The following is a 27793-nucleotide window of genomic DNA, read 5'->3' on the forward strand; positions in this document are numbered from 1 at the left end:
CTTCTACCATTCAATCTCACAGCACTAAACTTCAATCTAGAGCAAGAAAATCTATATTTTTAGGTTATAAACCTGGTTACAAAGGTTATGTTCTTTTGGATATGCATTCTAGAACCATTTTTGTTTCTAGAAATGTTACATTTCATGAAACTGTTTTACCTTATCAAGTCTATTCTTCTTCATCTGTAACTGACAATTGGCACTATATCACTCCTTCACCCCCACCTTTCATTGATGTCCCTGATTCTTTACCTGTTCCTACTTCCCATATACCTATAACAGAGTCACCTGTTCCAACTGTTTCACCTGTCATTCTTGACCCTCCTGTCAGAGTCTCTACTAGAACTAAATCCACTCCTGCTTATTTAAAAGATTATGTTTGCCCTGTTACTAATTCCATACATACATCATCTACTCCTTATCATATTTCCAATTATTTGTCATATGCTAATATTTCTTATCCTCATTCCTGTTTTGCTATGTCTCTTCACACTCACACTGAGCCCAAAACCTTCACTGAAGCAAACAAACATGATTGTTGGAGGAAAGCTATGCAAGATGAGATTAATGCCTTGATTAAAACTGGTACTTGGAAGATTGTTGATCTTCCACCCAATGTCAAACCCATAGGCTGCAGGTGGATTTACAAAGTGAAACATCATCCTGATGGTTCCATAGAGAAATATAAGGCCAGATTGGTTGCCAAGGGATATAACCAAATTGAAGGTTTGGACTATTTTGAAACATATTCTCCTGTTGCCAAACTCATTACAGTCAGAATTGTTCTTGCTTTGACATCTATGCATAATTGGCATCTTCATCAACTTGATGTCAACAATGCATTTCTGCATGGAGAATTACAGGAAGATGTTTACATGATTATCCCTCCTGGTGTTTCACATTCAAATCCTAATCAAGTGTGTAAACTGAACAAATCACTTTATGGGTTGAAACAGGCAAGCATGAAATGGTATGAAATATTAACTTCATTGTTACTCCTCAATGGTTACAAACAGGCTTCCTCAGATCATTCACTCTTTCTTAAAACCACTTCATCTTCATTCACTATTCTGTTGGTTTATGTTGATGATGTGATTTTAGCTGGGAACTCTTTAGAGGAATTCACTTCCATCAAGCAGATTCTCCACAACACTTTCCAAATTAAAGATTTGGGCATTCTCAAATACTTTCTTGGTATTGAAGTTGCTCATTCTTCATCTGGAATTTCACTTTGTCAGAGAAAATATTGCTTAGATCTCCTTGAAGATTCATGATTTCTCAACTCTAAGCCTGTTAGTACACCTTCTGACCCTAGTGTCAAACTTCACAATGATGGTTCAGAACCTTATCCTGACATCCCTGCTTATATGAGATTGATTGGCAGACTCTTGTACCTCAATACCACTAGGCCAGACATCACATTTATCACTCAGCAGTTGAGTCAATTTCTCAGCAATCCTACTCAAACTCATTTCACTGCTGCTACAAGAGTATTAAGATACTTGAAAGGATCTCCTGGACGTGGCATCTTCTTCCCTAGAGATGCTCATCTTCAATTACAAGGCTTTTCAGATGCAGACTAGGCAGGCTGCAAAGATACAAGAAGATCCATTTCTGGTCAATGTTTCTTCTTAGGCAAATCACTCATTTCATGGAGAACAAAGAAATAATTGACTGTCAGCAAGTCTTCCTCTGAGGCTGAATATAGAGCACTGGCAGCTGCAATGGATTCTCTATGTCCTTCATGATTTGCAGATTAAATGCACCAAAACTCCAGTCATATACTGTGATAATCAAAGTGCGCTTCATATTGCTGCTAATCTTGTGTTTCATGAACGCACAAAGCATTTAGAGATTGATTGCCATATTGTGCGTGAAAAGCTTCAAGCCAACATTCTCAAATTACTGCCAATTCCCTCCAAAGAACAAATTGTTGACTTCTTCACTAAAGCTCTCCTTCCTCAACCTTTCAACAATCTATTGTCCAAGTTGGAGATGATAGACATATATCACCCTCCAACTTGTGGGGGGCTATTACACACTAAACACATAGATGAGAATAATAATACTTAGAACAATAACTTGCTATGCAAGTAACCTCACATACACTATTGGATTGTACTTTCTGTTAGTGTGTAGTACAACTAGATTAGTGTAGTACAATTAGTTTGCCTATATATACTGATTGTATCACTCTCTTTACACAATAATGAAAAATTATTTTGCTTTTCTATTGTTTGGTAATAGTACTCTTTAACATAATTATATATATATTTTTGTTAAGTAAGCCAGTGACTTGAATAAGTGGATATTGCAACGTCTCTGGCAACTGAACTATGTTCACAGGGAAAGATATTTGACCTTTAGATAAGTTCTTGTTTTTTTGTTCTTGTCTTGTACAAACTTGGTATATCCACTTAACTAGGTGTTCAATTGTCCAATTCTTCATTTTTTGTTTTGTCATGTGTTTGGTACAAAGAGTACAAGAAAATTTTATAATCAATGCATGACACTATGCTTTCTCTTTGATTATTTGATCATCCTCCTTGGTATACACATCTTTAAATAGTTTTAATTTTTGATTCAATTCAATATCAGAAAAAGTCTATTGAGTAATGGAACAACATAATAAAGTGTTTACTCTTCTGCTGCTACTTGTTTTCCAAGTTCTGCTTGTTGCATCACAGACAGACAGTGGAGATTGTAAGTTACTACGTTCGGTTCAACTTTTGTCATACTATTGTTCATCACAATATTATTATTATTTTTTTATAATCTATCATATCTTTTTTTTTTGAACAAGTATAATCTATCATGTCTTATAAAAAAAAAAAAAAACAAGGAAATATTGTGCTTTTCGACCCCTTCCCTTCTTAGTATAGTTAATAGGCCAACGTTTAGGTGGAGAAGTGTCTCATATAATCTACGGTGAACCAATGATTAAAAATGGTTTAAAACTTCAACAACAACATATACTTTTCGTAAGTAGAAATTCCTAGTATTATTCGTCTTCACGACTAAGAAGGTGATCCGATGTCTCAATCGGTGTCAATTCTCCAAAAATATAAGAAAAACAAATATTAGTGCTTCAAATTTCAACTTTTGTTCATTTTCTCTTGTTTTTGTCGAATCGACAACATTAAAGTGATCATCTCATCCCTAAGGATGTGGAGGACTCTAAAATTCTACCAAGAAGAAAAACTAATCTAACAACTAATTACTAACATTGACTATTTCAAATAAAAAAAGTGGCAAGAATGATCGTCGTAGCATGAAAGTGAAAATCTATGCGTGTGCATATTGTTTGTTTGAAAAGCTAACTACTCTATTATGAGAGATGATGATAATAGAAGGAGAATGAAAGTATAAGAATCAATAAAATTGTGTAAATTGTATTGAATTGAGAAGATGATGTGAAACACACAATGCATTAACCGGGTTATGCTAACTAACTATGGTTACTTGGCTAACAAGTAAACCCTATGATCAAAGTAATATGTAACTAACTCAATCTTATCCAACTAATTTCTAACTCAAGTAACTAATCTTAAACAAATTTGTGCTAATCATCATAACAACTATGCACTAGACTAGTGAACCAACATATCCTTGTGGCCCACCCTTTCTGGTGTATATCCTCTGGGTGATTCTCCGAGGTGACCCTCTGAATCTATAGTTTGAATTATTCAACCATTAGATATAAATTTGAAAATTGTTTGTGGATTAAAGATATATTCTACCATTAAAATTCAAAAAATAGAATTTTGTTTGCTAATAAAAATTTGACAGTTGACCTATTTATGTCATTGACTAATGGGCAATCCAGCAGTTTTTATACTAGAATCTCCTATACTGATAATAATGTTCATTATATATAATGTTCATTATATGAATTTGAATACTGAGAAGTTATGAGTAATATTGTTATGAGTAGATTATCATTATTTGAATGCTGAGTAGTTATGAGTTAAGTTTCCTAATAGATACTGTACTTGCTGCAGTTACTGCTCTATCATCTCTCATACAATCCTGGAAAAACAAACCATTAAATTGGGTGGGTTCTGATCCTTGTGGAAGTGATTGGGATGGAATTCGTTGCTCCAATACAAGAATTACCGAATTGTTAGATCTTTATTTCTTTGTTCCATTCAAGTTCATTGCGCCAATCCAAGAATTACCGAATTGAATCTGAAAATGATGCTATTTTTTTTTCTTTTTCAGGAGGCTACCTGGCTTGAAATTGGAGGGCCAGCTCTCTTCATCAATCCAGTCCTTATCTGAGCTTGAAACACTGTACATTTTCTACTTTCTCATTTGAATTAATGTGTCCATTATTAGGTTGAAGTTCTTCTTCTAACCCTAATATGATGCGTAAATGTTTCTCAACTTCTAAAGCGACCTTCACTCTAAAAATGATTAAGAGTTTATACAAGGTTTTAAAAAAATGTCTACGACAAACAATGTTCTTTTTTTTTGAACAAGCCTACTGGACTGCGATATCAAAGTTTTTGATGTCTCTGAGACCACGATTGAGGCTCAGTCAGCTTTCTAGGACTCTTCGCAATGTTAAGGATCAAAACGTGGCCGCTACTATTATTTAAAACTTTGGCTGCATGTGCATGTAATTTAATCTGAATTGGACTAAAATTTTAATCCAATTGATGATTTAGTACATACCTTCTTATTGACAAGTGAAAGTTGCTAAATCATTTCCTTTGAATGAATTCATCCTTAGGTAGGACATTTTATTTTCACTACTAGGTTATTTGTGATTGCAGTATTTCGTTGTAGCTAAACTAATAACATGTTGTTTTTGTTCATATAGGGATCTTTCATACAATGCGGGCATGACAGGACCAATTCCACAAGAAATCGGAAACCTCAATTCCCTGTAAGTAAGGAAATTTAGTTCCTAATAAATAAATTTTAATACAAACTGAATTTCTTTATTGAATTACTGCTATCTAAAATTTAGCATGCTTTTTGATATGTTTCCTTGTAACTGTTTTCCAGGGCATTGAGTGGTTGTGGATTCTCTGGCCCTATTCCAGATTCAATAGGCTCATTAAAGAATCTGACCTTTCTGTAAGGATTCCAACTTAATAATTCTGCTACTACATTGCACACACAAAAACTATTAACAGTCCAAGTTATTTCAATGTGACAAAGTGTGAAATTATCTTACTTAATCTTGAAGCTCAATGCTTTATCTTTGGACTAATATATGATATATTATATTATGCCACTTGTCATATTAAGAAGATAACACGTGTTTAAGCAAGCGTTTTCTAAAGTTCATTTAGATAACACGTGGATGAATTATGAATGAGAAATGATGTTTGTACAACCATTTTGTGACAATCTCATCATGTTTTACGCATCACCTTATTGCTTTTAACGCAGAGCACTGAATTCGAATAAGCTCACTGGAAATATTCCACGCTCTCTTGGAAATCTAGCCAACCTTGATTGGTTAGATCTTGATAAAAACCAGCTGGCAGGGCCTATTCCTGTCTCTAATGATCAAGGACAACCAGGTCTTGACATGCTCCTGAATGCCCAGCACTTGTATGTCTACTCTCATTTTCAATTTCTACTTGATATTTCTAAACTAACATCTCATTTCATTTCATTTCATTTCATTGAATGATCTAATATTATATCTACTTCTCGCAGTCATTTGGGGAACAATAAACTCTCAGGTCAAATACCAACAAAACTTTTTAACTCTAGCATGCATCTAAAACATGTGTAAGTTTCATAACATTATATTTGACCTTTTTGTTAAACACCTATAAACCTATAAGGACTGTTAACAACCATTAACTTATCTAATGAACTGCCCTTTAATTTGCCCGTATATTATTTTTGGCAGGCTTTTCGACCACAATCAATTAACAGGCAGTATTCCTAGCACCCTTATCCTTGTGAGCACCGTGGAAGTGGTGTAAGTATATTGTGGCCAGCGGAAAAGTGACTTCACTTACACTCACCATTTATCTCATCTTTGAATTTCAATGGCTGAATTGAATATGTTCTCTTGTATACAGGCGCTTTGACAAGAACCAATTAAGCGGGAGAGTGCCTTCCAACTTGAACAACCTCGAAAAACTTTGAGAGATGTAATAAAATCAAAGAAACGTGACTTGTTAAGCTTCATATTTATCACTAAATGTTTTCATAAAGAATCAATTTTGCTGAATGAAGGCATTGAATATGTTTTTACAGCTTCTTATCACACAATGAACTGAATGGCTCTCTGCCGGATTTTACTGGAATGAATAGTCTCATCTCTGTGTAAGTAAAATGATAGGGACATTCTGTTATACTTTATTTATTGCATTGAGATTTTAGTAGATCAAATATTCAATTACTGTCATATAATCTAGTTACAATGATTTTAATTTGCATATTTTTATGACATAACTATCTGCAGGGATCTGAGCGAGAATAACTTCGATTCTTCTCTTGTTCCTTCATGGGTTTTTAATTCTAGTCTGCCAAATCTGAACACAGTGTATGTTGCTCCATCCTTCTCACATTAGACCTGTTTCTAGTAATGTACTATGAACACTCTTTTTTAAGACACCTTCATTTTTATTAAGTAAAGTCCATGCAAATCCTATTAAGAGAGTATTTGGAAAACTTAATTAGAGCTTATTTGAATTTATCTTAGCATATAAGCAGTTAAGTAGTTTCATATTTTGAACTTATTTTCATAAACATCAGCTTATGCATAAAGATAAGCTCTCATTATATACCTCCTCATTAAATAATCTTAAACAAGAAGAAATACCGGATAAGTTTTATAAGACATGAATAAATGATGGTTATGAATATGATGTGAATTTACTGAAATGTGCCAACAGAATACTGAAGGACAACAAGCTCAGTGGCACATTAGATCTCAGCAGTGGCTACAGAAGTAGTCTGCAACTCATTGATTTGCAGAATAATGGTATTACCGACCTCGTGTTAGGAAACCAAAAATTGAATTTTGACTTGAGGTAAGCTTCATTATATATGATATCATTTATTTATTTATTTCTACAGATATTTGCATGGACTCAAACTACTGGACACTAGATTTTCTTATGAGAAAGTTATCTAATGATTTTGCAGACTGGCTCAAAACAGAATTTGTCTTGAAAATGGAGTTTCTGACGAGAGTTACTGCAAAGTGCCCCAAAGCATTCCCTCATATTCTACACCACCAAATGGTTGCTCACCTCCTTCATGCAGACGCAGTAACGATCAGATTGCAAGCCCAAACTGTAAATGTGCATTTCCCTATAGTGGAAATCTATCATCCAGAGCTTTTTTTAGTTTCTCAAACTACAGTAACACAAGTTACTACAAGGAAATTGAGCAGACTCTGATGGATGCTTTTCGGAAACAAAACATTCCGGTGGATTCAGTCTCTCTTAGTAACCCTATCAACGTTTCATCTACCGATAATTTCCAGTTGACTCTTAATGTCTTCCCATCTCAAACCGATCGTTTCAATACAACTGGGATTTCAACTGCTGCTTTTGTGCTGAGTAACCAACTTTACAAGCCTCCAAAAAATTTCTCCCCTTACGTCTTCATTGGTTTTATGGTTATTATTGAGGTGATTTTCAGTGTTTAATTGTGAACTACAAATGCTGAATATTTGTTCGTCAAGAAACACCTGAATTGTTAACTCGGTGTTTTGTAACCTCAAGATACATAGTTTAAATTCACAATAATAAAATGATACTCTCGCCTTAATTAAAAAAAATTAATATACATTCCACCTTTGCAATTTTTTCTTCTAAAAAAAATGGTAAAAACCCTTTGATCACCTCACATCTCCAACTACTTTATTCTCATTTAGATACTTTAGAATTAGAACGCAAACTACAAGTATAACTAATTAACACCAAAAGAATGTGTATGCACTTACTGATCTGATTTAATGGCGATACATTCTGTGCTTTTGGATTTTATTATTATGTTACTTTTCTTTGATAAAAAATTATGTTCCATAACGAAATGAGTATATACACAAGACAGTTGCAAGGCAGGTAGACCACCTATCCACCATACAAGTTACAAGAGAGCCTGTACTCCATTTGAATTCCTTATGCTGATATTTGTATACCGGATAACTTATTTTTTTGTTATCCTTTTGTTATTACAGTGAAATCTTAGCTGCCAATTTTCTAAAGTTGAGTTTTGATATGAGAAAGATTATGACGAAACCACTTCTTGAAGTGTGGAGGGAAAAATGCACGGGATATAGACCCCATAAATTTCATGGATTTATTGGGTTCAAGCAATTCATACCATTTGAGCTTTTAACTTTGCAAGTGTATCACATTCTTGTGGTCTCAGACTGTTTGCATAGCCTTGATTCATTTTTATCAACCATGGTTGCCAATATCTTTCATGATGCAATGTATCCATGGTTTACATTAGGACATCTTACCTCATACCTTCATATATCCCACAAACTTGTTGAGCATGGCCACAAGATTTCATTTCTTATGCCCAGAAATACTATATCCAAATTGGAGCATTTCAATCTCCACACAGATCTCATCTCATTCATTCCAATCAACATACCACACATCGATGGCCTCCCCCTTGGCTCTGAAACAACTGCAGACCTTCCTTTCTCACAGCATTCCCTTCTCATGACTGCAATGGACCTCACTGAGCCTATCATTGAAGATACTCTAAGAGAACTTAGACCCCATATGGTCTTCTTTGATTTCACATATTGGTTACCTGCATTAGCATGCCAGTTGGGCATTAAGGCTTTACATTACTGCCAATTAGACCTACCCCTGTGGGGTATCTGATAAGCCCCGAAAGAAAACTCAATGATAAGTCATTGACAGAAGATGATCAGATTGACCCTCCACCAAGTTTTCCACCATCAGCCATCAGGCTACAACCTCATGAAGCAAGAGGGTTAGCCCCTGCACTTTGAAGGGTTATGGCAAAGTCATTTCATTTATGGAGTGTAAATTGATATCTTTCACCAGCTGTGATGCTATTGTTTTCTAAACATGCCGAGAAATGGAAGGCTCTTACTGTGATTATCTAGAAAGGCATATGAGAAATCAGGTGTTTTTGGCAGGACCAGTTTTGCCAGATCCACCAAACTCTATTTAGAAGAAAAATGGGTGACTTGGCTAAGAGGTTTTAAACCCAAAACAGTGATTTTCTGTGCCTTTGGAAGTGAATGCATTTTGAAGAGTAATCAATTTAAGGAACTGTTATTGGGTTTTAAACTTACAGGAATGCCTTTCCTAGCTGCCTTGAAACCACCTATAGGAGCTGAAACAAAGAAATTAGCTCTGCCAGAAGAAGAATTTATTGAGAGAACAAAGGGAAGAGGGATAGTTGAAGGTGATTGGATCAAGCAGCAATTGATCCTGAGCCACCCATCTGTGGGTTGCTTTGTGACTCATTGTGGTTCTGGATCATTGACATTGGCCATGGTAAATGATTTCCAATTGGTACTGCTGCCACATGCAGGAGATCAATTTATTAATGCAAGAATAATGAGCGGATATTTGAAAGAGTAGGAGTAGAGGTCGAGGAAAGTGAAGAAGATATACTATTTACCAAGGAAGGTGTGTACAAGGCAGTGAGAACCGTAATGGACAATGAGAGTAAATTGGGTCAAATGGTGAGAACCAATCATGCTAAATGGAGAAAGTTCTTGCTCAGTCATGGGCTAGAAAACTCATATGTGGATGATTTAGTAAAGAAGCTGGACAGTCTACTAAAGTCTTGATTCAGAAAGTATTACGTAAGATGAGAGAACACATATTGATGTAATCACATGAATGAATGTGACATTTTACTTTTTTGGTTTGGTGTATAAGCTGAATGTTTCTGGGTAGTATAGAAAAATTAGATATTATGATGTTGGATATTCTATCATGAACTATAATTGACATGTAAAATTTCATTTCATATCTATATTGTAGGACATATAGTCACTATATTATAGTGTTTCCACATAAAATAAACGAATACAAAGGCTGAAAGAAGAGTTGTAGCACAATCACAATCTTAAACTTCTTAAAAACACATCAAGAGACCAAATAATGTATACAACAGATAACTAAATAATCACACCGTTTGTGGTCATTGAATTGAAAGCGTTAATTTGCTCCATCAACAAAAATATCAGTGTATCCTGGTTCATAACACCAAATATTATTTATCTGTAATTTCAGAAAGTGTTGACAAGAATCCCAACATCAAACAGTACTAAGAATACTAACAAAAATTAAACTGCTAAGCATATCCGTTAGTATGAATCAAAACAGAAAACATATCTGCAGTTTAACTAGACATACCAAATACAAGAAATGAACAGAAACCACTTCAGAGCATGACCATTTTCGTTGAATATTTCCAAAAACTTGCATGAAATTAAAAACCAAACTTCCATTTGAGGTAGGAAAAATCATTTTTTCTCAACTGGAACGGCATTGGCATTGACACTGGCACTGGCACTGGCCTCTGGATTTTCTAGCCCGAAACGACGTTTGAACTTGGCAATCTGTCCCAAACTCTCAGCCATTTGACGCTTAGCACGAAAGTGATAGACTTTACCAACAGGGTGAATCTTTGTCATCATGACATGCAATAACCGACCCGATTGAGTAACATATGATATCCATTGCTTCTGTGGGTGCACTCCTTTCTTCATTTCCTACCAATTTTAAACCCAATTACCACACAAACATTTCATCAAACACTTGGTAGGCAAAGCTAAAAATATTGAAATTCATATCGAAATTGAAAACCCAAAATTAAAAAACCCAAATTTATGATTAACAGAAGAAAAATTTGTAAACTTACTGGGAGCAATGTAGGGATTCAGAGCAAAGAGATTCAGTTCAATCACTGAGCTTCAAGGACTCACGCTGCTTCTGAGGCTTTTCGTTCAGATTAAACGGCACCGTTAAGTCGTTTGGGCTTTGTTGATTATTGACACTTATATTTTCGATTGCTATTTGCACACCACTTGTTCTATTATCTAATTATAAAACTTAATGTCTACCAAAAATACAATCTTACCCCTTCTTAATTTTTTGACACGTCATCAAAATTATATCCTTTTGTGTCTTTTGCTTCAACTTCCCCCTATTTTTTCTCTTTTAAAAACAAATTAAACAAACTCACTCGATAAGACACTAATTAAATCTTTTTTAAGGAAAAAACAAACTTAATCTTAATCCCAATCAAAACCAATTTTCGTATAATTCAACTTTTAAATATCTAAAGAGTCAAAAAAATTATCTAATTATAAAATTTAATGTCTACCAAAAATACAATCTTACCCCTTCTTAATTTTTTGACACGTCATCAAAATTATATCCTTTTGTGTCTTTTGCTTCAACTTCCTCCTATTTTTTCTCTTTTAAAAACAAATTAAACAAACTCACTCGATAAAACACTAATTAAATCTTTTTTAAGGAAAAAACAAACTTAATCTTAATCCCAATCAAAACCAATTTTCGTATAATTCAACTTTTAAATATCTAAAGAGTCAAAAAAATTACAATCTTCTATTGTTTATTCTCTAATCTCTCTAATCATGAAACTTAATGTCTACCAAAAATATAATCTTACCCCTTCTTAATCTTTTGACACATCATCAAAATTATAACCTTTTGTGTGTTTTGTTTCAACTTCCCCCTATTTTTTCTCTTTTAAAAACAAATTAAAACAAATTCATTCAATAAAACACACTAACTTAATCTACAAACAAACTTAACCTTAATCCCAATCAAAACAAATTTTCTTATAATTCAACTTTTAAATATCTAAAGAGTAAAAAAAAAAAACAAATACAATCTATTATCTTTCTTTAATTATGGAAGTTAATGATCAGTAAAAACACAACTTTGCCACATCTTAATATTTTGACACCTCAACTTAATTTATCTTTTTATGTCTTTGGTAACAAAAGAACCTATTTGGCTGAGAGAGAACATAAATTTCAAAAGATTGATGTGATTTTGCAACAAAAAGTTTCTTTTATAATGATGTATCTTTTTTTTTTTTTTGTAGTGGCCGAGGTTTGAACCCCAGAACTTGCATATATTATGCACTATCCCTACCAATTGAGTTAAAATGATTATTATTTTTTAAAATGATTTTACTACCATAAACAAACAAAATAGATTATGATATTTTTATAAAAATTTTAAAAAATCACTAAATTATTGAATGTCAATATTATTTTTATTTTAATTCGTAACAAATAAGCTCTACGAGGTTTGCTATAACTTAAAAAAAAAAAACTTTAAACAAGAAGATAATTTTGTAACACAAAATCTATTTTATATAGTTGTATTCAAACCATTTTTTTTTTCTTTTAAAGAAGTGATTGTTATTACAATAAACAAACACAAAACTAATTATGATTTTTCAAAAATAATCTCTAAATGATTGAATATCAAAATATATATATTAATTTTATTCAATATCAAAATATATTTTTATTTTATTAAAAGTGAACCATATATTCAATTTACATTTATTAAAAATAAGTTTTGTGCTTGTACTTTAAAAATTTTATGATGTTTTATCTGATACTAAGTCTATTTCATGCAACATAACTAACTTCCTATGATTTTTTAGTTTTTAGGATGCAATAGAACTACCTTTCTATGAGTTTTTCATTTGTTGGTAATCCAATAAAAAATGACAATTACTTACATATTCAGTCTAAGAAAAAAATTCATAAATATATATTTTAATAAAAAAACATTAATAAATACATTTCACTTATCAATAAAATAACAAAATATGATTAAGACAGTTATCTTCGATAATAACAAAACACTGAAAAATATTTTCATTAAGAAAATAAAAAAAAACATTCAATTATATCTGATTGATAATCACAAAATAACAAAACTTCATTCTAAAAAAAAAAGTAACATAACTTCAAGAAAGTTACAGAATATTTATTACAAGGCATATATCTATTTTTCAAAATATTAGACATTTTCAAGATTTTTTTTTTCTAAAAATAATTTGCCTTTGTTTTTTATTTATTTTTTTCTTAGTCAAATGAAAAATTATATTAAATAAAAAGAAATAGATAAAGAGTCTGAGGGAATTAGACCTGACTCAGGTACAACCCAAAATAGGGATACAACATAATAAATCAGACCAAGTGGATCGACTCAAATCTAACCTAACAAAAATACACTAATCACGTGCGCAACCTAGCAAACCCATATACGGGCGTGAAACCAAGTTACAAAAAAATAAATGAAAAGTGAACCTCTGCGAAAAACAATTAATGGATCAATTGCCAACACAGTAAATAATACATTTGTACAATTTATATACGGGACTCATAATGACATCTTTATCAATAACAAAATATTTAATATTTTAAATATTTTTACATATAATTAAACTAACCTCCCTTAAGATATTCTTAAATAACACAAACACCAGCTCTATTTTTTAACTAAATACTAATCTTCCTTTTTTTTTTATTAAACTGACAAGCACTTCTCTTATAATATAACATGGTTTAAACTTTGTTAATTCCATTTATTTTGAGCGATTAACTTCTTCATACAAGTATGAAAATCATTTAATTTTTGATCATTTTTCTTTCCATTTTTCATGTAGGTAATTTTTCCCAACTTAATGTCCCTGGGTCAAGGTGGTTTAATTTTTAAATTCTAATGTAATAAAATGGATATATCGAAGATTATTTCCTTTTCATTGATCAACCACAATGTCCATCCACCAAAAAAATTCTCGTTTCTATATTCTCTTTTGATCTCTTCTGTAATTGTCGAAGTTATATTCTATTTAGTGGTAAAAACAAATGTTATTGTTTCTCCATTGTGAGAAAAACACTTCATTTAACTTATTTGTGAAAAGAGAAAGCTGATACAAACAAACCAAAATGACAAATTAAATTGTATATTTACAAAGTTATTGAAATGGATAAAATGAAGGGAGATTCATGTGTTTGGAAAATAGAAGGGGTGTCTGTGTTATTTAAGAAAATCTCAAAGGAAGTCAAAATAATTTTCCCTTTTATCACTAACGTTGACTTTATCATTAGTGTTTTCATATCTTCTCAATTCATATAACATTGCAATGTGCTTCAATGCACAACCCCCGCTTCGAATTAGCCCGTGCGGAGCACGGGTCCGTGCTTAGCACGGGTTAGTTGCTAGTTTTTTTTTAGAAATATACTTTCAGACTTCAATATTTGGTCGGATTATGTATGTAGTATTTTAGAAATTAACTTTTAAAATGTAAAAATTACCTTTTTGGATTTCATTTTTATAATTTTTATTTATTTTTTACATCACACAACTTGTTTTAGTAGTCATGTTATTAGTATGAAGTATCCACTAACTCATCTGGATGCCTAATCTTTGTTTGAGAGTCTCCTTAACTACTTTTAGAAAGTGTCTACCATCCTAAGTCACAATCACTATTTTTCATCTACATCCCAAAACTTAATTTCTTTAGTCTTTAAGTTGAATGTAGAAAAAAAAGTTGAATGTAGAAAAAGATACGACACTTTGAAAGATGATTATGACATGATGAAGTAGAATCTTAAAATCAAATATTTTTTAAAAATCAAATATGAAAAATAATGATCAAACAATACTATACTTTTTTTTTGGTACACATCATAACACCTTAATATTCTCATTTAAGTCATAACCTTATGTTACCAAACTCAACTAATATATTTCTGTGTATATATCATTGTGTATTTTTTGGTGCTAAGTGTTAAGCCCACATTTTCACTTCTAATATATCAGAAGATCAAGTCATTCTTGTAGCATTTTGACTCACCTCTTGGTGAATCTTTATGTGATATATTTGTCAATTCATCTATTCGAGAAAAGAATAACATTAAAAAATTGTTTTTAGTGAATACTTGTATGACATTATAGATCGATAATTTTTTATTGAATGCGGTGGCGGAGCATGGTTTGGGCTAAGGTAGGCCATGACCCACCCCCAAAAAAAATTAGTTTGTTTTTCTCTACTAGGAAAGTTACAAAAATACTCAGAGTTTAAAGAATTTTCCCAAGCGGCCCACCCAACGATCCAACCCCTTCACCTGCCTGCCTCTGATACACAAACTCAATCCTCTTTTCACTCTTATTCTCTCAACCCACATACCACTCAACTCTCTGTTTTTGTTTAGATGCAGAAATAATTGATATAACATTGGACCCATGATGTATGCCTATTGATAAACAAATAGAAGGTTGAGAAACAAATAGAAGGTGGGTTTTTAAACGATAACATGATAGTTTATATCAAAAGGGAAATTAATGCAAATATTAGCTTTTTTTTATTTTTAGAAAAGTGCAAGTATTGGTTATAAGTAAGTTATTGATAATTTCAAGTTGGTTGGATTGTATCCTTTAAAAAAAATCGGTTAGATCACATAAAGAATTATTTTAATTTTTTAAGTTATGTAGTTTAATTTTTTTATAAATAATTTTGTGCTTAGTTTATTACAAGAGTTTGTTTTTATGGCCCACCCTGAATTTTTTTTCTCGCTCCGCCACTTATTGAATGGCTTTCAAATTACATATTTTTTTTTTGTCTTAGATGAAGTGGTGATCCATTGAAAATAAACTCACACACAAAGGTGAGGTCCCGAATTCGAATCCGGGTCACGACGTCCGACCTTGCAATTTCGGCATTTGCCAGTTGAGATAGAACTTTTAGACAAAATTACAAAATTTAATATATTACAAAACATTTATTTCTTTTTTTTGGATATTTAAATGAAATGAGATAGTTATTGAAAACTTACACACGCGTAATTGGATTAATATTAAATATTTGTTTATTGTGAATATATATTTGTATGAATATTGTAACCAAAAAGAATAATTGTATGAATATACTTGCATGGTTACTACGCTATTATCAACTTTTGTTGTTGTGAAAACGTAGACTTGAATAGAAGGAACCAAAATTTGATTCGAAGATCGTTCTTGTGTAATTGAATTGTTGATTGGAAATGGGAAGAGGAAAATTCAAGAGCAAGCCCACTGGTCGCCGCCAGTTTTCTACTCAGGAAGACATTCGTAAGCCCTTCTCCATTTTTTGCTTTCTGGGTTTTCATTCTTTCATGCTAAATCATTCACTTTTTGTTTCAAAATTTGATTTTTAGTTAAATGTCATGTTTTTCACTTATTTGTTGTAGTTGTAGTATAATAGAATATTGTGCCTTGTGGATGAAGGTTTTTCATGTGAAGATTAAACTCTGTTTTGATAAAAGAAAAACAAATATAATTTAATTTGCAGTTTGTATTATAAGTGCTTATATATAAGCTATTCATGATAACTTATGAAAATAACCAAAAAACAGTTTATGAACATGTCATAAGCCGTCTTATTAAGTTCTCCCAAATAGTCTCACAAGTGCTTATGTCAGTAGAGAAGCTCAAATAAGCCAATCCAAACAAACCCTAAACTTTGTTGGAATTTTATAGCTCTAGGAGACTGCCAGCTTGGAAACTTTCTGAATTGTTTTTGTTTGAATTTAGTTCAAATTACTGTTCATCTTATGTGGAGTTAATTTGTTGAGTTCTGTACCTTTTTCTCTGAAGCTACAAAAGTTAGACAAAAGTGAATAATCCTTAAACATCTTGTTTTTGTGATGAAACTTATTTAGAGCTGTTAATCATTTCAAAAATGAATTATATTGGGAAGAAGTGGCTTGGCTGGTCCAAGTGGCACTGAGAAATCAGACAGGGACTGAACATCAGTTATTTAACCAGTTCTAGGAAGTGATCGTTAGAGTTGTCAATCACATATTGCGAAGAACAGCGGTTTATTCAAATTCTACTACTCTACAATGGTATAGTGCCGCTATAGCCACTATTTGACAACACGTTATACTAATAATGTATCGCGGAACAATAGCGATTTGTTCCAATTCTGCTACGACATAGCGTTATACTACCACCACTATAGCCGCTATTTGACGACACTGGTGATAGTAGATCGATCCTCTACACATCTTAGTAAGTTTGGCAAAGGGAAATGTAGGGAAATTATCACAGCTTAGTATAATGCATGTATTTTTTCAACCCTGTGATTGATTTTATTAAGACTATTTCAGTTCAGTGCCTCAATGCTGAGGAAGTTACATATTGGCAATTCAATATTTGTTATTCTTATTAATGTAAGAGGATTAATTAAATTATAATCCAATTCTCTAATTTTGAACTTAGCGGACGTAATATTTCTTATTAATGCCACAACCCTTTTGGGCTCTTTTCTTCTCTAAATAAAACAAACAGAAAAGCGACATTTCTTAATCATAGAAAGAACCTCTGGAAACTTATTGTTTCTTTTTGACTACTGCAGTTGCTGGAACCACTAGCCGTCCTCGAACTTTTAGACAGGTTTCCTTCTGCATCCTTTCCTCTTCCCCCTTTTACTCCTCTCCTCAAACATGCATGTGATCACTTACACACATGATGCTTTTGTTTACATTATCATCTACAGTGACGATTAATTTTTATATGGATATGGTACATATTAAGTTGTTTTCCATTTTCTTTCCACGTTTAACTGTATTTTACATGGTCATTCTCTTCACAACCTTATTAGAAAGAAGCTGAGAATGAAGTGGAGCCCGAGGAAGTATCTGGGGATGAATCTGGAGAAGAATCTGATAAAGAAACTAAAGTTAGCATCTCACAATCTTTGCATTTTTTGAGGAAAAGAAAACTATTTATTTGTTTCTATGGTCTGCTTCTATCAATATGAAATTGACTGTCTTGCTGCTACTTAATTTATACAGAAGAAAAAAGGAACTCAAGGGATTATTGAGATTGAAAATCCTAACTTGGTAAAACCAAAGAACTTGAAAGCTAGAGATGTTAATGTGAGTTCAACTTACCATGTTTGGTCATTACATAGTCATTTTCAGAGGAGTTTGGAAGAATAATGTTATTTTCGTGTGGATGCAGGTTGAAAAGACAACCGAACTTTCAAGGCGTGAAAGGTTTGCTACTTTTAATTTGCTTCTTTAAAAGTGGTTTAACAAACACAATCATGCTCTAAAAGAGGACATTTTTTTATTTTTTCAAGTGGAAAAGAGCAGAAAGTTCTTTGTCATCTTAATTCCTTATGTTCTCATATTGGGCTATTATTGAAACTGGAACTTTTATATCAACATGTTTTCTGAATATCTTCAAATTCCTTCTTGTTTGCAGAGAGGAGATAGAGAAACAGAGAGCTCATGAAAGCTATATGAGGCTTCAAGAGCAAGGAAAAACAGATCAATCAAAGAAAGATTTAGGTACTAATTGTCTATTTAAATTTGCTTCTTCTACATCTTTTTATTTATTTTTTCCCGTACGTTTGACATTATCACATACGTAAACTATTGATTGAATGTCACAAAGCATAAGCTGCATGAGTTAAACCAAAATTAACATGCTTTGCTTGGAAAAGTTTTCCTTCAATTATTAATGTTTAATTTCTTTGTTGATGTTGTGCAGAACGATTGGCTCTTATACGTCAGCAAAGGGCAGAAGCTGCTAAAAAGCGAAATGAAGAGAAAGCTGGTAAGTCTAAAATACTGTCTGTTCTGCTTGTTCTATTCAGACATCCAAAAGCATGAAACTGATTGTTAAATAAATATATTTCAGCCAAAGAGCAGAAGAAGGCTGAAATGGCTGAAACACGCAAGTGAATGTTGTGTGGCCTAATCTTACTCCAATTAGTAGGATGAAAATATATACTTTCACTACTCTTAAATATTTTGTCCATTATCTTCATAATGGATCTTATGGTGTTACCATACCAAGTTGGTAATATGTAATGCAATTATTCCACCATAACGTGGCTTGAAATCTTGATTAAATAAACACTTTTCTTCACATCGATGCTGGGAACAGCTTATTGTTTTCTCCCCTGGATACCCTCTATCTAGCACTGCAATTCTTTTAGGAAAGTAGGGGTATTCTAATTTCTAAAATTGCATTTCCATATTCTTTTTTCAGCACTAATAATTTTGGCCCTATTGGGATTTGGGAGTAGTATATCCGCCTAACTTTTCCATGTGCTTGTTGCTATTTGTTATTTGCTGTCTTTACAAGTAGCTTCCCTATGGTCATTTTCTGCTTTTTCCCTTCTTGTGTAACCAGTGATGAACACATAATATTACAGGTCTTGCATTGCATTCGAAGTGTTTTTTTTAATGGTCAATGTTAGCAATTAATTGTTAGATTAGTTTTTTCTCCTTCAGCCTGGTTTAAACCTAGGACCTCTAACTCCTTATCCCTTATCTCAGACCAGTTGAACTACCCAACCCCCCACAAGTGTTTCTGATTTACCTTACAAAATGACAGCGAGATAGAGTTGTCAAATATAAGATGGAGGCAAAGTGCATGAAATGAATAAATGTTAGGGTGGGATGTGCTATAGAAAATTACATCTCAAGAGTAAATGAACAGCTATAAGATTTGTATTGTTGTATGGAATCAAAGATGGACGATAAGCTAACGACAAAGTAAATCTAGTGTTGCTGAGATTGTAATATTACATGGAATGAATGATTATACAAGATAAGATTAGAAATAGAATCATAAGAACATATTAAGATATTTTTTGTTGTAGCATGTGCAAAGAATATAGGTGTAGAAGCATTAGTAAGGAAAATCGATTACATGAGAATAGTTTAAAAGTTTGATTACATTGTCATCTGAACACTCTCATACCCTAAACGTTTGTTGGATATAGTATCCAACATCTAATCAATGTTTTTTTTTATAAGCAGTCATCAAATGATTGTAAATCAACTTAAGTGGCATCTATCTATATAGCCCCTAATCTAGTGCCTTGGTGGTTAAGGTATAGAGTGCATAAGCTGTGCTCAAGCTACAACTCACACTCTATGGATGCTAACCCTGCTCTTAAGTTTTCAGTGACAGTAATCATATGCTTCATGCCTGCACTGCACAAAGTGCATGGAGTTGGATCACTTCTTCATGTGTGAAACAGGTGCTAAATGAACAACTCATAATTTGTCCATGTTCCCCTCATAGTTAACCATGCCTCTAGCACCAATCAAATATATTTATCTCAAAAACAAGCTCAATGTGCTAAGATAGCTGATAGCTCTCTTCATTTCCTCACCCACCTTGAGCTTGTGGGGGTGTACAAACTACAAAAGTATGCTTCTTATGATTTAGTTATATGTTAGATGTTAGTTACTGCAAACTATTGTAGCAGTCTATGTAACTGCTTTGGTTATTTTGGTTTTTCTCTTCTATATATCTAGTGTCACATATATTCTGTTTACCGTGATTCATATTAGGATTAGAGAAAGCTGCTTCAGAAGTATTCCAATTATTTCCATTAACTGTATCCTCGATACTATTCCGTAAAAATCAAATATATGATTTTTTTTTTTTTTTTTTTAAATAGGAGGGGAAGCCTATTATTAATTAGTGACATTTTTCAAATGTCACTAAAAGGATTTGTACTTTGTCCCTCGAAGTTACAAAACATTTATGTTTTGACTCATTGAGGTTACAAAGCTAAAATCTTATTATTGTGCTGTCACCTAATGGACAATAAAACATTTAACATGATCAAAACCAAAAATCACTTATTTTTTATGGATCAAACACATATTTAATCCTTTTTATAAATATCAAGTATTAATAATCCTATTATATATCTTCATTTCTGCTCAAACAAGGTGCAAAGATCTTTTGCAACAAAAAAAAAAATACATTGTAACCAAAAAATGTTAAAATTAATTTTAAGAAATTTCATGAAATGGTTCTTTCACAATAAAAATATATTTATCACAAAAGTCTTTAGACTATTCTCAATCAACACGGAAAGTGTGTGATTGATATCTTTAATCGCAACTTACACACACTTGTAAAGGTTTGGGATTTTTAAGAAATACTAGTAGGTTTGAGTTTGACCCCATCGTTTTGCCGTCATTTTTTGAACAAGAATTGGTACCACCACATATAACAAAGTTTAAAAATGGCCACTTGGATTAGTGTTCACATAAGAACTAAAAATACATCCAACCTGCTCCATCTTAACGGCTTTCGTTTTCTTTTAGTATAGTACAATGTCTTTGTCCACATAGCCATCCAATATGGACATTACATAAAGTCAATGTAACCATTTTCTTTCGTTAAGTACCAACTCTGTTGTTATTGGCAGATTTTCATGTACTACTATAGTTTAATTAAATATGGCATACAAGACATTTTCTTGTTTGGACCACAAAATTTTATCCATTCAACAAAATAAAAATAGTAGAAGTATAGAGAAATGAACTCCTAAAACATATAAATTTTACACCACACCAATAATAAAAGGTAACATATTTCAACGTCAAAAGTGGACATCAAATACGTGTTTTTCTTTCTTCTTTTTCTATGTATTTCGAAATATGTGTACGGTGTATAAATAAAAAGGATAGAAAGATAGAGATAAAAGTATACGGTGTCATGCATCGTGTCCCAAGCATTATATTTAAATAACAATAGTATAATATTTGATATATAAGTCAAATATTTCTAGGAAAACACTAGTTCTGCTAACAAAAACGATGTGTCCTGCATAAATTAATCTTACTCGGCTATTTATGTAGGTAGTACGTGAATCTTCTCTTATTATGGGGTATGTGTTTACCCGGTACATTTGAGAAAGATTCTATTAACTTATATTCGGTTGCCTTTGAGTTCTCCTAATCTATCATCGACTTAGAAGAACATGTATAAGCCTAAATCACATGTTTGTCGATTTTGATTAGCATGTACTTTATTTTTAGGTGTAAGCATGTAATAAAATAGTGTGTGAAATTGCAAATTGCAAACCAAGTCTGTCCTCTATTGATATCCGACTAAAATGTATAAAATTAGTAATGTCAAAATGTATTTCAAGTTTCAACCCAAGTGATATTAGTGATGCATTTGATAACACATGATGTAGACATGAAGACGAATCTGATTAATGTTTTGCAATTTTAGTGATCAATAGAGAATTGTGATAATGTGGAGTTATGACCCTTCAATTTTAAGAACTAAATAGAACATTTACTCATAATACACTAAAGAATTTATAATCCTTAGCAACTTGAGTATTCCTAAGGATTACAATCTCTTCCCCCTCTACCTGGAGTACTCATCCCACATCTTTTCTTCGAAACATCCATACATTGGATCGATTGATAACGAATGGGGTGTAAGAGCTATTATTAGGGACTTATAAGGTTTTGTCTTAGAAGTTGCTACATGAAACTTTGATGCGCTTCGTGGTACTAATATTGTTGAAGCTCTTGAATTTCGGTTAGCAATTCAATTTGCTCACGATGAGTTTTCCCAATATTGTGGTAGAGGGTGATTCTCTTAACCTGGTCAAAGCTTTGTAGTTGTCTATTGATGATAATTCTTACTTCGACTTGGTGATTAATGATTGTGAAACCCTAGTGTTTTTTTTTAGACAAAAAGGAGCCCTAGTTGTTTATTTTCTTCAATTTTAGTGTCTCATGTGAGAAGAGCCGTAATATTGTTACTCATTCTCTAGCTATGTTTGCTTTAGTTTCATTTAATTACGTTTGAATCAAGAAAATCCATCTTTAGATCGTTCATGTTGTCGCAGCCGATTTGGTTCACATGTGATGTGAAAATAAATAAATAAATTGTGATCCTTTGCTCCTAGAAAAGGGAATTCGTTGTTTCTTTGTGTTTTGTCTTACAATTTATGTCTTGTTTCTTTGTGTTTTGTCTTGTACAAAACTTGATGTCTCATTGGCATCTACTTCGGTTGCCGCTCCAACTTGTTCTAAAGCAAAAGCCTGTCTAAACAACTATGCAATTGTTGAAGCTTTGAATTTCACAAATTTAATTCCAACAATTTTTTTATTAATTAGGTGCCTTCCTCGTTGACAGTTGTGCATAATACGAACATTTGATACCAACTAACTTATTCTTAATTTTTTACACCAACTTATTGTACGTATTAGGATATGTATGATGTTGATCATAGTGTCAATAATAAGAATTGCGCATACAAAAGTTTTACACATGCAATTAATCATGTGTTACCGAATCAATTAATAAGATATGACAAGTATTATGTGTTTTAACTCATTAAACGATGTGATAAGTATTTGTAAAACTTTTGTACATTGACAATGTATATAAATTAAACTTATAAGAATTATAATATAATCATTGGTTTAATTACTTTATTATCACCAGCATCATTTGGGACGGCAAAGCTATACGTAGTCAACTGTCCAATTCTACATTTTTTATTTTGTCGTGTGGTACAAAGAGGACAAGAAAATTTTATAATCAATGCATGACACTATTCATATCATATATTCCCCCCCTAGAAAATGAGAGTGAAATTAATGTCTCTTGTTAATTTCACCATGTGTGAAACTATCTCTTTGTAATACTGAAAAGGGTACTATATGCTGATGCAAACTAAAACAAATCATTGTTTAAGTAGTCGTTGATTGCTTCCAAGTTCCAACACTTAAAAAGTCTTTTATCTTATAGCTTTTTTCTTTTGAATGTTTTATAAAAAAAAATGTATGAGGGAAGAAATCAGAATTAAAAATGTTAAGAGGCATTTCTAGTTGGAATATATAAATTATCATTGAAATTGAATGATTATGTTAGTGGACATATAGTTGCAATATTTATTTATTTTTGGAGTTATAACCCATTCTAATTCTAATAGTTGAAAATTGATTGTAAAAGGCATTGACTTAGTAAAATGCATTAGTTATAGCATACCATATCTTAAACGCGTCTGCTCTAAAATTTTCATACCAAGGTTGCTTTGTTTCTTTCCTTGTTAAAAGATTATACACTATGGTTTCTCTTTAATTATTTCATGATCCTCCTTGTTATACGTGTAACAATTCAATTCAATTCAATATTAGAAAAGTCTTTTGATTCTTGTTTTAATTCAATATCAATATCAATTCAATACACTTTGAGTCTTGATTCAATTCAATATCAGAAAAAGTGTTTTGAGTAATGGAAGAACAACATAAAGTGTTTCCTCTTCTGCTGCTGCTTCTTTTCCAAGTTATGCATGTTGCATCACAGACAGACAATAGAGATTGTAAGCTACTATGTTCAATTCAACTTTTGTCATATTTTTCTGTGTTTGGAGAATTGATATATTCATAATGTTTATATGTTATCATATCTCAACAAAAAATAAAGGAAATATTGTGCTTTTCCACCCCCTGCCATTCTTAGTATAGTAGTGGGACGACATCAAGGATGGAGAAGTGTCTCATATGATCTACGGGGGACCAAAGCTTGAAAACCGTTTGAAACTTTAACAACAACTTATACCGCTCCTCGTAAGTAAAAAGTTGATAGTCTTATTCCTCCTCGTGACCGAGATGGTGATCCAATTAATGTTTTAATCGGCGCTGATTCACCAAAAAACAAGAAAAAGAAGTATTGCTGCATCAAAAGTCAACTGAAGTCGTCTGAATTTTAAGCGATTTTCTAGCATCAGTCCACCATAGATCACACGAGACACTCCTGCACCCTAAGTTTGGGAAGTGGTTGTGGATTGAAGATATATTCTTCCATTAAAATTCAAAAATAGAACTTTGTTTGCTAGCAAAGTTTTGGAAGTTAATTTATTTATATCATTGGCTCTGTACAAACCTTTAGTTTTTATACTAGAATCTTCTATGTTGCTAATAATGTTCATTAGGAAATGTTCAGGGGTGAGAGAAATGGATTGTTAGTTTGTTTATTGTGTTTCGTGTAGCAGTTCATTAGGAGGTTTGACATGGCTGAATTAATCATTCATATTCACCTTATCTCTAAAATTAAAATCAGGTTTTACAAAAAAAAAAAGCTGAACATCATATCTAGTAATAGGTTTTGTTTTTGTTACTTGTATATTTATTTTCTTGAAATATCATCATGAATTGGAGAGTTTAGTCTCTTACAACAAAAAAAGTTTTCTGATAGAAACTGTATTTCTGCAGATACTGCTCTTTCTTCTCTCGTACAATCCTGGAACAACAAACCATCAAATTGGGTGGGGTTTGATCCTTGTGGCAGTGAGTGGGCCGGAATTGGTTGCGACGATTCAAGAATTACCGATTTGTTAGATCTTCGTTTCATTGTTCCATTCAATTCGCTTCTTACTTTCCTTTTTTTTTTCTTTCAAAAAATGAATGAATATGAAAAGAGTGCTATTTTTTTCTTCAGGAAACTAGCTGGCTTGAGTTTGGAGGGTCAGCTATCTTCAGCAATCCAGTCCTTATCTGAACTTGAAACATTGTACATTTTCTACTTCTCATTTGAATTAATGTGTCCATTATTAGGCTGAAATTCTTCTAACCCTGACATGTTTAAATGTTTCTCAACTAAATATTTGTTAAAAAAATATTCTAAAATGAATAAATGTATGTACATGGTTTTTAAAAAATGTATGCGACAATGTTATTTTTTTTAACTGGATTCATCCTTAGGTAGGACATTTTATTTTCACTACTGGTCTAATAACATGTTGTTTTTGTTCATACAGGGATCTTTCATTCAACACGGGCATGACAGGAACAATTCCACGTGAAATTGGAAATTTGAAAAACCTCAATTCCCTGTAAGTAAGGAAATTTATTTCCTAATAAATAAATTTTAAAACAAACTGAATTTCTACTGCATTACTGATATCTAAATTTAGCATGCTTTTTGATATGTTTCCTTGTAACTCGTTTTCCAGGGCATTGGCTGGTTGTGGTTTCTCTGGCCCTATTCCAGATTCAATAGGATCATTAAAGAAGCTGACCTTTTTGTAAGGATTCCAACTTACTAATAATCTTGATGTTATCATACTTAATCTTGAAGCTCAATGTTTATTTTTATCTTTGGACTAATATATAATACATGATATATTAAGCAAGCATTTTCTAAAGTTCATTTAGATAACACATTGATGATTATGAATCACTTGTTAAATTATTGCTTTTAACGCAGAGCGCTGAATTCGAATAATCTCACTGGAAATATTCCGCACTCTCTTGGCAATCTATCCAACATTGATTGGTTAGATCTTGATCAAAACCAGCTGGAAGGGCCTATTCCTGTCTCTAATGATCAAGGACAACCAGGTCTTGACATGCTCCTTAAGGCCCAGCACTTGTATGTCTACTCCCATTTTCAATTTCTACACTAACATTTCATTTCGTTTCATTTCATTGAATGATCTAATATTATGTCTACTTGTTGCAGTCATTTGGGGAACAATAAACTCTCAGGTCCAATACCACAGAAACTTTTTAGCTCCAGCATGCATCTAAAACATGTGTAAGTTTCATATATCTTGGACTATTTCTTTTCTGAAGTTAAGAGACCTGTTCTCATCTGACCGAAGTCAAAAAGACTAAGTTTTTCTAAAAACATCTAAGCTTACTCCCTTATATTACTTTTGGCAGGCTTTTCGACCACAATCAACTAACAGGCAGTATTCCTAGCACCCTAAGTAGCCTTGTGAGCACAGTGGAAGTTATGTAAGTATATGGTGGCTAGTGGCAAAGTGACTTCACTTACACTCACAGTTTATGTTATCTATGAATTTCAATGGCTGAATTGAATATTTTCTCTTGTATACAGACGCTTTGACAAGAATCAATTAAGCGGGAGAGTGCCTTCCAGCTTGAACAATCTCAAAAAACTTACCGAGATGTAAGAGAATCAAAGAAATGTGACTTGTTAAGCTTCATATTTATCACTGTTTCCATAAAGAATAAGTTTTGCTTAAAGAAGTCATTGAATATGTTTTTGCAGCTCTTTATCTCACAATGAACTGAATGGCTCTCTGCCGGATTTTACCGGAATGAATAGTCTCATTTCTGTGTAAGTAGAATGATAGGCATATTCTGCTATACTTTATATATTGCATTGAGATTATAGGAGATCAAATACTCAGTTACAATCATATAATCTAGTTACAATGATTTTAATTTGTATATTTTTATGACATAACTATCTGCAGGGATCTGAGCGACAATAAATTTGATTCTTCTCTTGTTCCTTCATGGGTTTTTAATTCTAGTCTGCCAAATCTGAACACAGTGTATGTTGCTCCATCCTTCTCACATTAGACCTGTTTCTAGTTACTTTTTTGTTATCTTTAAATAATTTGTGTTTTTTCGTTTCAAGAAATCAAGTACTATATATATGTATAAGATTATAGTACACCACAAATGCAGAATAGCGATGCCCTATGAACACTCTTTTTAAGACACCTTCACTGTCAAGTAAAATCCATGAAAATCCTATTAAGAGCTCGTTTGAATTTATCTTATTGTATATGCAGTTAAGTAGTTTTATATTTTGAACTTATTTTGATGAAAATCTGCTTATGCAAAAAGATAACCTCTCGTTTTATACTTTTTTTTTAAAGACCTCTCAGTCTATACTACCTCTTTAAATAATCTTAAACAAGAAGAAATACCGGAAAAAATTTATGAGACATGGAATAAACGATGGTTATGATGTGATGTGAATTTACTGAAATGTGCTACAGAATTATGAAGGACAACAAGCTCAATGGCACATTAGATCTCAGCAGTGGCTATAGAACTAGTCTGCAACTCATTGATTTGCAGAATAATGGTATTACCGAACTTGTGATGGGAAACCAAAAGTTGAATTTTGACTTGAGGTAAGCTTCATTATATATGATATCATTTATTTATTTATTTATTTCTACAGATATTTGCATGGACTCAAAC

General features: G+C 32.3%; 3 protein-coding genes and 2 pseudogenes across 5 annotated transcripts in view; 4 read left to right on the top strand and 1 right to left on the bottom strand.

Moving 5' to 3' along the window:
• Nucleotides 1–2578: 2578 nt before the first annotated feature.
• The window catches only part of LOC146944000 (leucine-rich repeat receptor protein kinase HPCA1-like), a 28122-nt gene continuing 2907 nt past the window's right edge, over nt 2579–27793 (top strand). Inside the window, exons 1-12 of one of the 2 annotated variants that reach the window (XM_085742373.1) lie at nt 2579–2703; nt 25040–25160; nt 25266–25337; nt 25585–25659; nt 25780–25851; nt 26034–26198; nt 26289–26363; nt 26492–26566; nt 26670–26741; nt 26844–26912; nt 27052–27132; nt 27586–27723. In XM_085742373.1, coding sequence (XP_085598499.1) covers nt 2616–2703; nt 25040–25160; nt 25266–25337; nt 25585–25659; nt 25780–25851; nt 26034–26198; nt 26289–26363; nt 26492–26566; nt 26670–26741; nt 26844–26912; nt 27052–27132; nt 27586–27723 — 1103 coding nt within the window. In that variant the 5' untranslated portion in view covers nt 2579–2615. Of the gene's footprint in view, nt 2704–23845; nt 24148–25039; nt 25161–25265; nt 25338–25584; nt 25660–25779; nt 25852–26033; nt 26199–26288; nt 26364–26491; nt 26567–26669; nt 26742–26843; nt 26913–27051; nt 27133–27585; nt 27724–27793 lie in introns of those variants that run through there. The other variant, XM_085742372.1, reaches the window with a different exon arrangement.
• Nucleotides 3761–7762, top strand: LOC146944001 (leucine-rich repeat receptor protein kinase HPCA1-like; annotated as a pseudogene). Its single transcript, XR_015025795.1, has 12 exons — nt 3761–4122; nt 4222–4293; nt 4826–4891; nt 5014–5085; nt 5404–5568; nt 5677–5751; nt 5876–5947; nt 6051–6122; nt 6229–6297; nt 6437–6517; nt 6870–7007; nt 7123–7762. The product of XR_015025795.1 is annotated as a leucine-rich repeat receptor protein kinase HPCA1-like (transcript).
• LOC146944002 (cyanidin 3-O-galactoside 2''-O-xylosyltransferase FGGT1 pseudogene) lies at nt 8300–9956 on the top strand (annotated as a pseudogene).
• LOC146944003 (uncharacterized) lies at nt 10103–10959 on the bottom strand. The gene is made up of 2 exons (XM_085742375.1): nt 10852–10959; nt 10103–10702 (listed from the first exon to the last, which is right to left on the bottom strand). The coding sequence occupies exon 2, from the start codon at nt 10697–10699 to the stop codon at nt 10454–10456; it is 246 nt and encodes an 81-aa protein (XP_085598501.1). The 5' UTR covers nt 10700–10702; nt 10852–10959; the 3' UTR covers nt 10103–10453.
• Nucleotides 16015–18911, top strand: LOC146944004 (uncharacterized). Its single transcript, XM_085742374.1, has 8 exons — nt 16015–16100; nt 17389–17426; nt 17635–17712; nt 17828–17911; nt 17997–18031; nt 18243–18328; nt 18531–18596; nt 18681–18911. Exons 1-8 carry the CDS (start codon nt 16034–16036, stop codon nt 18722–18724), a joined length of 498 nt encoding a protein of 165 aa, XP_085598500.1. The 5' UTR covers nt 16015–16033; the 3' UTR covers nt 18725–18911.

The sequence above is a fragment of the Medicago sativa genome, chromosome 2 (assembly GCF_051527215.1).
Source record: "Medicago sativa cultivar Bolivia chromosome 2, Bolivia_mono, whole genome shotgun sequence".
NCBI classification, from domain to species: Eukaryota; Viridiplantae; Streptophyta; class Magnoliopsida; order Fabales; family Fabaceae; genus Medicago; species Medicago sativa.

Coding starts and splice junctions, on each gene's coding strand:
- LOC146944004 (XM_085742374.1), top strand. CDS start 16,034: ATGGGAAGAGGAAAATTCAAGAGCAAGCCCACTGGTCGCCGCCAGTTT. Junction 17,912..17,996: donor TGAAAGCTAGAGATGTTAAT/GTGAGTTCAACT, acceptor GTGTGGATGCAG/GTTGAAAAGACAACCGAACT. Junction 18,329..18,530: donor TCAATCAAAGAAAGATTTAG/GTACTAATTGTC, acceptor GATGTTGTGCAG/AACGATTGGCTCTTATACGT.
- LOC146944003 (XM_085742375.1), bottom strand. CDS start 10,699: ATGAAGAAAGGAGTGCACCCACAGAAGCAATGGATATCATATGTTACT.